The sequence below is a fragment of the Primulina tabacum genome, chromosome 3 (assembly GCF_025594145.1).
Source record: "Primulina tabacum isolate GXHZ01 chromosome 3, ASM2559414v2, whole genome shotgun sequence".
Lineage (NCBI taxonomy): Eukaryota > Viridiplantae > Streptophyta > Magnoliopsida > Lamiales > Gesneriaceae > Primulina > Primulina tabacum.
In genome coordinates, this window is record NC_134552.1 from 15,138,197 (window position 1) to 15,149,488 (window position 11,292).

The 11,292-nt window shown below is 41.5% G+C and overlaps 2 protein-coding genes across 2 annotated transcripts; one reads left to right on the forward strand and one right to left on the reverse strand.

Annotated features, from left to right (window-relative positions):
• Positions 1-344: 344 nt before the first annotated feature.
• LOC142538476 (uncharacterized) lies at positions 345-3,806 on the reverse strand. The gene is made up of 5 exons (XM_075643792.1): positions 3,587-3,806; positions 3,146-3,336; positions 2,663-3,088; positions 2,348-2,542; positions 345-2,093 (listed from the first exon to the last, which is right to left on the reverse strand). Exons 1-5 carry the CDS (start codon positions 3,804-3,806, stop codon positions 345-347), a joined length of 2,781 nt encoding a protein of 926 aa, XP_075499907.1.
• Positions 3,807-5,534: 1,728 nt separating this feature from the next.
• LOC142539019 (signaling peptide TAXIMIN 2) lies at positions 5,535-6,321 on the forward strand. The gene is made up of 2 exons (XM_075644316.1): positions 5,535-5,734; positions 5,945-6,321. The coding sequence occupies exons 1-2, from the start codon at positions 5,637-5,639 to the stop codon at positions 6,066-6,068; spliced, it is 222 nt and encodes a 73-aa protein (XP_075500431.1). The 5' UTR covers positions 5,535-5,636; the 3' UTR covers positions 6,069-6,321.
• The last annotated feature ends 4,971 nt before the right edge of the window (positions 6,322-11,292 follow it).

The window sequence follows — 11,292 nt, forward strand, 5'->3', positions numbered from 1 at the left end:
CCTTGAAGTATTGCTTTTAATGCTTGCACAATGATTCTATTGACAACTTCTGTTTGACCATTGGCTTGAGGATATGCAACAGAGGTAAAAGATTGAGTGATTTTCATTTCCTGGCACCATGACGTAATTCCTTTACCTTGAAATTGTCTTCCATTGTCCGAGATTATTCTCCTGAGCACACCGAACCGGCACACAATGTTCTTCCACAAGAATTTCAATATTTCCTGCTCGGTGATTTTTGCTAAAGGCTCAGCTTCAACCCACTTGGAAAAGTAGTCAACAGCTACTAGTAAGAATTTTTTCTGAGCCCGGGCAACCGGAAAAGGACCCACAATATCCATGCCTCATTGATCAAAAGGGCAGGATGCCCAAATAGGCTTCATGAGAGTGGCCGGGCTGTAGCTGAAATTCGAATGATGCTGACAGCCCTCACAAATCTGGACCAAACGAGCAGAATCTTGTTTTAAGGTGGGCCACCAGAATCCAGCAAGCATTGTTTTTCGAGTTAAAGACATTCCTCCGAGGTGCTCGGCACAACACCCCTCATGAATCTTTCGGAGAACATAATCCACCTCTTTTTCATTTAAACACTTCAAAAGCGGTCCTTGGAATGATCTTCTGTACAAAATTTTATTTAAGAGAACAAACCTGGGAGCTTGTCTTTTGATCTTCTGAGCTCGGGCTTTATCCTCAGGGAGCTCATGGTTCGTAATGTACGCGATCAGCGGTGTCATCCATGAATCTTCAGGCAGGGGTGATGCTTCTTCCTCCGTAGAGAGAACCAGCCGAGTAATATGCAGCACCTCCCGGGTATTAACATCTGATAAAGAAGCAGTCATTTTAGCCAAAGCGTCTGCCTCACTGTTTTCTTCCCGGGGTATTTGTTCAATACTCCAATCCATGAAGCTTTCTGCTTGGGCTCGAATGAGCTGTAAATATTTAAGCATCCTGTCATCCTTAGCCTCATAAATGCCCTTTATTTGTTGAGTGATGAGCTGTGAATCAGAATATAGAATAATCCGAGAAGCTCCAACTTCCCGGGCAGCTCGAATACCTGCAAGAACAGCCTCATACTCAGCTTCATTGTTGGTTATCCGGGAATCAATTCTTAATGCTAATTTGACCTTTTCTCCCAGGGGAGACACTAACACCACCCCTACTCCGCACCCCACCAGGCTAGATGCCCCATCCACTGACACTTTCCATACCTCCTCCTTGCTGGGCTTGATCATTTCAGATAAGAAATCTGACAAAGCCTGCGCTTCAATGGCCACTCGGGGCTTGTACTCGATGTCATATTCCCCCAACTCTACTGTCCATTTTATCATTCGCCCGGATAATTCAGAGTGAGTCATGATCCTACCCAGAGGACTATTGGTAAGAACAATAACCTGATGTGACAGAAAGTAAGGTCTTAGCTTCCGGGCGGTCATGACCAGGGCCAAAGCAATTTTCTCCACTTCGCTATACCGGAGCTCGGGCCCCCTCAGAGCATGGCTGACATAATAGACAGGTTTTTGATCAGTTCCTTCCTCTTTTATTAGAACAGAGCTGACAGCATACTCTGTAGTGGACAGGTAGACATATAATTTTTCTCCAGGTTCTGGTTTCACCAACACCGGGAGCTCGGCAAGATGAGTTTTCAAGTCCTGGAAGGCCTGTTCACATTTCTCATCCCATCCGAATTGCTGGGCCTTCCTTAAGACTTGAAAAAAAGGATAACTCCGGTGTGCTGATCGGGAAATAAATCTGGAAAGGGAAGCAATTCTCCCAGTTAGCTTTTGTACCTCCTTGACAGATCGAGGAGATGGCATACTTAGCACAGATTTGACTTTCTCTTGATTCACCTCGATCCCTCGGTCTGTCACAATGAATCCCAAGAATTTGCCACTCTTCACGCCAAAAATACACTTGGCAGGATTAAGCTTGATTCCATAATGCATGAGAGTCGCAAAAGTTTCTTCTAGATCACTAATAAAGTTGGCAACCTCCCGAGATTTGGATAGAATATCATCCACATAGACTTCCACATTCCGTCCCAGCTGCTTCTCAAAGACTTTATCCATCAGACGCTGGTAAGTAGCCCCTGCATTCTTCAACCCGAAAGGCATTACAATATAACAAAATGTACCTCCCGAGGTGATGAAGCTGGCTTTGTCTTGATCCTTTTTAGCCAGGGGGATTTGATGGTACCCCTGGTATGCGTCCATGAAACTTAGCAATTCATAGCTCGAGGTGGAATCCACCAACTGATCAATCCTGGGCAGAGGATAATGATCTTTGGGGCACGCCTTGTTGAGATCGCGAAGTCTACACACATGCGCCACCTCCCGGTAGATTTGGGTACCAAGACCACATTCGAAAGCCATGTGGGGAATTGAATTTCCCGAATGTGGCCAGCTTTCAGAAGCTCCTTAATTTGCGCATCAATCACTTTGTCCTTTTCAGGGCCAAAGTGCCTCTTTTTTTGTTTTACTGGGTGAGATCCCGGGAGGATGTTCAATTGATGTTCTGCTATCAAGGGAGAAATCCCTGTCAACTCCTGTTGGGACCAAGCAAACACACTAATATTAGTTTTTAAACAATGAATCAGACTGACCCGAGTGGATATACTGAGATCTCGGGCCACCCGGATTTGCTGGCCTGGTCCGATTTCTATTACTTCTTGTTCTTCTTCTGCCACAAAATGCACCTCTCCTCTCCCCATCGTTCTTTCCCCGTCCACCCTTGCCTTCTTCCCTTCCTTCCTTGTTCTACTCTGATCAGCCCGGACTGCCTCCACATAGCATTTCCGAGAGGATGGTTGATCTCCTCGGACTTCTCCCACCCGAGCTCCTACTGGAAATTTTATCTTTTGGTGGTATGTGAATGCTACGGCTCTTAATTCGTTCATAGCCGGTCTCCCCAAAATGATATTATATGATGACGGGGAAGCCACTACAGTGAATGAAGTCATCACCGTCCTCTTAAGATCCTGAGAACCCCAGGTTAATGGCAACATGATCTCCCATTCCGGGTAAACCATATGGCCAGCAAAACTAAAGAGGGCAGTCTCCACAGCCTCTAGGTGGTAGCCCTGCAAATCCATCTGTACAAAAGCATATTTAAAAATTACATTTACAGAGCTGCCTGAGTCCACAAAGACCTGTAGAATATCATAATTCGCCACTCGGGCTTGGATCACCAAGGCGTCGTTGTGGGGCAGATTCACCCCTCTCAAATCTTCCGGGCCAAAACTAATGATCGCCTCATTCCTTTTTGCTCCCTCTACCTCCAAACATTCCCTCCTGCTTCTCCCCTTCCTTGCCCGGTTAGAGTCTCCATCAGTAGAGCCTCCTAATATCATTTTGATCATTCCTGTGGCAGGGGGCGAATTCTTTTTTCTCTCGGGCTCAGGCTCCCTTCTTCTACTGGGCTCAATCCTCGGGATATTCCTCACACTTCCTCGTCGGGCGCTGGATCCTGGTGGCCGAGATGTCCAAGGTGGCACTCTCGGCCTCTGGCTATTGTTACTGGGTCCCGGGATGGAGGGTGAGACATAATTCCCCTTTAGTGCCTTGCAGTTTTCAGTGTTATGGTGGCATACTTTGTGAAAAGAGCAAAATCCACTCTTTTCTGGCCGGGATAACTGATGATCCGGGGCCAAATCTCTGCTGCACTTCCCTCTCCCGAGCAATTTTCAGAGGCACGTGGTGAGAAAAGTGCCCTGTATTGCCTCTTTTCTGTCCCCTCTCCTCGGGCTTAGACATCCGGTCTCCTTTTTCCTTTCTCACAGCCTCCCTCTTCTGTTTCTGGGCCTCCTCCATATTGATATATTTTTCTGCTCGCGACAATAGATCCTCGAAATCTCCCGGCACCTTCTTAGTCAGTGACTTGAAGAACTCACCCTCTCTCAAACCCTGGGTGAATGCAGTAGTCTTTGTTTCAGTGGCGCAAGTAGGGACGTCTAGGGCCACTCTGTTGAATCTTCTGATATAGGCCCTTAAATCTCTTCTGGGTTCTGCTTAACTTCAAAAAGACTAAAAGCAGTCTTTTTGTACTTTTTACTGCTGCTAAAATGGTGTAAAAACACCTTCTGGAAGTCTCCAAAGGAACTGATACTTTGGGAAGTCAAGCCTTCGAACCACCTCTGAGCTGAATCCACCAGTGTTGTTAGGAACACCTTGCACTTGATTCTATCAGTGTAACAGTGCAACATGGCCATATTTTCAAACCTGGCCAGGTGTTCCTCCGGGTCTGCATTGCCATCATAGTCTTTCACCTTCGCAGATTTGAAATTTCCAGGAAGAGGCTCCCGGACGATGATATCAGAAAACGGGCATCCTCTCGGGACTGCCCGGGCAACGCTCCGTCTTTCCGACTGTCCTTCCAAGACCTTCATCTTCTGCCTTAATTCCAACAATTCCTCTGCCACGGTAGGAGATTTGGACCCAGCGCTGGATCCCTCGTCTTCTCCTACCATCTCGTTATCCCTCCTTCCCTGCCCCTGCTTCTGCTCCTGCTCAAATCCCTGATCATGTCCCTGTTTATCACCGGGTGGTGGGACAGGGTGAGAGACCTCCTTCCTGGCCATAGCTAGCACAACGACATCGGCCATCATTTTCTTTAACTCTTCAGGGGTCAGGGTAATGAGGTTTGTTCCAATGTTATTAACATCAGCTTGTCTTGAAGTTTGTCCCCCATCACCCTGGGCGTGAGAATTACCCTGGTTGGTTCTTCTCGTACGAGCCATATCAACGTCTCGAACTCAGTGATTTCCCACAGACGGCGCCAATGATGTGATCTCGTTAAAATGGGTGAGCCGGGTACGGGGCTCCAACGAACCAAATCAATAATTTATAATGTTTGGAAATTTGAGTGAAGATAATGGCTTGGATCAACACCTGTAAACAAGAAAGTAACTCGTGAATGGGCGCCGGAGGGATGTCCGACGTGGCCACTCTGATGCTTAAGTCAGCAGGTTTTTAGATGAACACAAGCAATATTTGAGGGGAAATATGTAAGTGCTTTTAGTTCAAAGATCTCAGAATCATTAAATGACTTTAATACCTGCTATTTATAGTGGAAGAATGGGTAGTTACCTCGATTATCACACCACCTACTAAGTCGGTTTATCATACTAGCTTCTGATGACTTCTCGGACACTCCAAACTCAAGTGGTTCTGACGGATTAGACTGCCTGTATCGATCATACTCGAGTGTGGTGCAATTTTCGAGGTGGCCTGGGTAGTTGGTTACCTGGGTACCTATATGAGAAACCGGGTGGAGGAAAAGTACCCGGGCAGTTGGCTTCTGATCCGGGCTATTCAACCGATAACCCGGATCATCATTAACCCGAAAATGGGTCACCATTAACTCGGACCTTTTACAGGGGTATCATATAAAAAAAGATTGAAATTGAGAAAATAGTGGAAGTTAATATACTAAATCGTAAATTTATCGGGAACAGAGTCAAAATAAATATATTGTTTTCCCTTTCAAATATTATTTATCCGGATTTGATAATAAACGCAAAAACCGTCAATCATGATAGAACAGTTGAAATTAGAATATTATCGCATCTCTCTCTCCTTCGCAATAAAATCTCGGAGAATCCAAAATTCTTCCCTGCACATAAATAAATAACAAAGCATGCAATGAAGAATTGCAGGCCATTGGGTTTCTTGATTGGCCTGCCTTTTGCGCTCCTCTCCTTGATTTTGTCTCTCATCGGCGCCATTTTTTGGATTATCGGGTTCGTTTTCTTATTATTTTTCTCTTCGGATTGTATCCGAGACTCGTTGATTTCACGTAATCTTCCTTCGTATCAAGTTTTGCTGCCATGGAAATCAATTTAATGGGATAACATGATGGATATCATACGTACAATAGGGATCAGGAATTTCAGCGATCATCGAGTTTTTCAAAATTTTATGTATTGAATAGTGGAAATTCTTGTGAATAGGTCTGTGTTAACCTGCTTGTGCCCTTGTTGCATATGCTGCGCTGGGATTGCAGACTTGGCCATAAGCCTGGTGAAGCTCCCTGTCAAGATTATTCAATGGTTCATCGATCTTATACCTTGTTGAATATCATGGATTCGTCGTAGCGATTCGTAGATTGTTTCTGGCTCGGGAGAATATATAAATTCCATTATCTGTTTATTGCGCTGGGAGTTTTACATGAATGTTTTCTTATTGTTTGGATGGTATTGTAAATTGTTTGGAGTAATTGAATCGGATAAACTCGACTATTTGTCCATCACGTGTGATTATAGATAGTTTATACGAAGCATGAATCCAAATCTTGTGTAAAAGTTCAAGTTTCGATCCAATCAACTAAGCTCGGATTAAATCTCTTGACCTTATATGCATTTTCAAGTTGAAAGCTATCCAATAAAAAATGACAAAAATTTGTGTGGAACGGTCTCACGAGTCGTATTTTGTGAGACGAATATCTTATTTGAATCATCCATGAAAAAATATTACTTTTTATGCTAAGACTATTACTTTTTATTTTGAATATCGGTAGAGTTGACTCGTCTCACAGATAAAGATTCGTGAGACCGTCTCACAAGATACCTATTCATAAAAAATGTTACTTTTTTGTATGAGCATATGTAGTATTGAAGTATGTTTATCCAATAGACGGGTCGACTAGGTTCATACTATTTTTACCATAACAAATAATATTTTTCTTAGATCACATGAGATAGAAAATCTGTATTGCGAAATTAACATGTGAGACGAACTCATAAAATTTTTTGTGATAATTTTGATAATTTAATATAAATCTTGACCTTGTCCTAATTGTATCATAGAGTTTGAAGTTGTTTTGAATAGGCCTGGTTCGGTACGGTATACCGATTTTTTTAATAATACTGTATATCGTACCAAATTTTTTTTAAAAAAATTGTTAATCTCATCACAATCACAACAAAATAATTTTATTATAATAATTTTTCGGTATATATCGAATTACCAAACATTTCAAAAACATATACCGATACCGAAAATTTCGGTACAATATAATACCGTACCTGAAATTTTCGGTACACTGTTAATATCGGTATATGCGGTATATTTCGATATGATATGCACGGTATACCGAAATTTCGATATTTTTTCCCGGCCTTAGTTTTGAACCAGTTTTTTTTTTTTTTTTTTTATTTGGTAACAATAATTTGACATCATCTTTGATTCAATCTCAGAGGTTCCTCGGCTACCATATTGATTGGGCTCTTGTAATGTTATTCAATCGACAGTTTTCTAGGGACTCACTAAATGGGTCGAGAAGGATATCTTTCACAATCTTCCAGGGTGTTCATTTGGGCGAACAATTCGGTTACCCAAAATCCAAACCGAAACAGTTTTTCAATTTAACGGAATTTATATTTTCTATTTTTTAATTTATTCATATTTATTATTAATAAAAATAAATAAAAAAATAAAAAATTAATTTTAAAATAAAAATAATTTAAAATTTTAAAATAAAATCGGACAAAACGAACCGAAAACCAAAAATCTAAAAAACTACTAAGCGAACCGAATAAATGGTTCGATTTTTGGTTCAAACTAAATTTTCAATTTCAGTTCAGTTCGAGTGATGTGAACTGAAACTGATATTTTATCCGCAATTTATGTTTTTCAACTTCCCCTTATTTTGTGTCAATTTAATTGCAGATATATATTTAATTTCAAATTATCAAAACTCATGTCACTTAACACACAATGTATGTGGATGACGTTAGTTAAAAGTAAATCTCTTAAAGTATTTATAAAATTGTTGTGCCTAAAAAATAATTATGAAGCCCAATAAATGAAGCCCAAATAAATAAAGTCCAAGTAAAGTGGCAGCTGACCCACCGAGAGAACGTTGCTGCCAGTTACGGCCATTACCCAAGGTGGAAGATCGTGGAGTGATCGTGGAAAGGAGAAACTGATGTGTAGAATGTAACAAAAAGGGAGGGAAGGGAATCAGAAAAGGCATTTCAGACTTCACGTTATACTCTGGGGAAGATGGCCAATCTATTGTGGAACATGTGGCAAGGTTTACGATACAGTGTGGGGAACTAGCAAATTTGGATAATTTTTCCAACTACAAGCTGCGTTTGTTTCCCAATTCATTGACTAGCACTGCGTTTACTTGGTATTTCACACTGCCTCGGAATTCTATTATGACTTGGCATGACATGGAACGCCAATTCCATACACAATTCTTCAGAACAATACATGAGATTAGTGTAGCGGAATTGTCAAGGGTGGTCCAAAAATCGGGGGAATCCGTTGATGATTTCATTTGTAAATTCAAGAAAGTGAGAAGTAGATGCCGAGTGCTCCTTCCTGAATCAGAGTATGTGAAGATAGCACAGCGAGGGCTTGATTTTGAACTTAGAAAGAAGTTCCAAGGGATGGAATTCTGCGATTTTTATGAGCTTGCTGCCAAAGTATCGGAATATGAGGAATTGTTGCGGGAAGAGAGTCATAAAAGACAATCTACAATGGGCTCTTACTTCCAAGAAGTGGAGGAAGTTACGTTGGCAGAAGTGGTAAATTCCGGGTCACACAATGTCCCTTTCTTAAAACGCAAGAGTGAAGAATCTGCCAAGAAAAACATTCCTCCAGTGCAAACATCCCTATACTTTCGATGCATCAAAGACGGAGGAAATTTTCAATCACTTAGTGAAGGAAAAGTTTATAACATTCCCCTCAGATCACAAGCTGCCCACCAGGGAGGAGTTGAAAGGAAGAGATTACTGTAAGTACCACAATTCCTTCAACCATAATAATAATGCTTGTTGGGCTTTCAAGAATGTGTTGCAGGAAAGAATTAACAAGGGAATTCTGAAATTTCCCGAGAAAAAAGAAGCAATGATAGTAGATGAAGATCTGTTTCCCCCGGTAGCCAATGTAAACATGAGCAGTACTGACTTGCGTTTTTTAATCAATGAGAGGAGAAGGAATGGGAGTGGAGACATGTCCATTAAACCAAGATTTACCATAAAGAAGTGTTGGGTGCCTCCTCGAAAAATGATATTTGAGGTTAAAGAGAAAAAGACAGAAGCTGCTCATGGAAAAGACCGCTATTACAGTGGGGGCGGTCTACATTATACTGGGAGGAATATAATGTATGACAGGGGATCCATGGCCAAAAGGCCGGAGAACCAATACCTCAGAAGGAGCTCACGTTCTTGGTCGGTGAATGGCGAGAGAAAAAATGACCTACAGTTGGTCCAGAAGATAATCCAAAGGACCAGCACCTCTAGGCTCCGATAGAAAATGTGAAAGAAAACCTCGTTTTGTTGTTCCTCCCATAGCAATCCCCGATGGCATATGGAAGCGGGTAGAACATCCAAAGTTCCCAAAACCTCTTTCTAGGACCCAAAAACGACGTTTGTTGAGAGAAAAAGCTGTTAAACGCAGGTCTGTAGTGGAGGAGTCATTCAAAGAGAAGAAAAAATTTGAGAGGAAGGCTACTGAAGATAATGAGGAAGAAGATGATGACTTGTTATCAGAGGAAGACAGTGAACCAGTCAAGAGGGCTACTTTCAAGGTGGGGCAGATTCTCGTTTCATTTGAGTGTGCCATTGGCTCGTTAATGCTGCCAGAGGAATTTAAGCGCAAAATGGTGTTTGAGTCTGATGTATCCACTGGAAACAAAAGTATTACGAAATCCATTCAGGCTGACATTTTGAATGATTGCGTTGGTGTTCTTGTGGATGAAGAGAAAAGAGTGTTGATGAAGCGACCTACCAATGAGATGACTAAACATATCAAACCACTCCATATTATAGCACATGTTAATGGAAAGCCGTTGTCTAGGGTACTGATAGATAATGGGTCAGCTGTGAATATTCTACTCTACAGGATCCTTCAGAAGTTGGGGAAGAATGTGGAAGACTTGATTCCTACAGAAGTATTTGTGGCAGCTTGTACCGGAGAATCCACCAAAACCTTGAGAGTTTTACCAGCAAATGTCACTGTAGGGTCTCGATCCTCTCTGTCAACATTCTTCGTTGTCAATTCCAGTGTTAGCTTCCATACTTTGTTAGGGAGGGATTGGATTCACACCAATCATTGTGTGTCATCCTCCATGCACCAGTTATTGTTAATGTATAAGGAAGTTCACAGCCGTATCAATACAATTCCAATGTCGTGGAAGCTAGATATTATGATGGAGCTTTTGGTCTAATTATGTTTCGTAACTACAGGGTGTATGGGCAATCAGGAGCAATATACATGGACATTCAAAAAGTTAATGAAGCAATTGAGAAGGTGCTCAAACCTACTGCTATGGTCTCTCCTAGACCCATGGTCCGACCTATTATCGAGGAGGTCGATGACTAAGTTCACTAAAGAAGAGATGGAAGTCGCTGTAACTTCCGAGTGGAAAGACAAAATGCAGCAGCGGGTGAACGAAGAGTTGTGGGATATCGATGGAGCTAAAGTAATATTTGAGGAGGAATGTGGAGGTAGTGAGGAAGAAAATTTACATATGGAGGATTTAATCTTAGCTCTGGCTCAGATGAAAGATCGACAGCCGAAGACAGGTGGTTCATAAAGATGGAAAAGATGGGAAGTATTGTACAAAGTAGGCTGGATGGCCACTTTGGTTAATTTTGTCATATTGGCCTATAAGAAGTTTATGTAAATATGTGAGGAATAGGCTTTTAAGCCATTCCTTGCTGAAGTTGTTTGTAAATAACGATGGAGCATCTGTGAATAAATAAAAATAAGTGCTCATGGAATCCGCTATAGTTGATAAATTTTGGAGAGGAATATTTGTTGTGTTATTTGGTCAAATTGATGACAAAATGAATTTCGTTCAGTGCATGTCTTGGAACCTTGGGGAGCATTATTTGAAAAATGTTGTTCAACTGTTGGTTGGTAACAAACAGAGTTGATCCGCAATGTTTGCGTCAATGTTGAAGAAAACATGCTTTTGGCCGTTTTTTTTTTAGTTTTTAGAAAAATTTTGGCAGAGTTTCCTTTATAAATGTGATATGCCAAAATTGTAAACACCTGCAAATATATCCCAAGCAACATATACAAGAACAACAATGCATTTTACCAACAAAATTTGGCTTTCGAGCCACTTTCTCAACTCTACACATCAGAAAAAACACTTGCCAAATCATGGTAAACAAGTGTAAAAACATACACCTACTGTCCTTAGCCTACATATTTTATTTCCTCTCGATGTGTCTGACACTCCTCCATACATATATGCTCAGCCGGTTGCAGAGATATTCATCAAAGCTTGGTAATTTTCTTTTTGATAGTCCAGCGACACTACCACGAGGAATTTTCATCT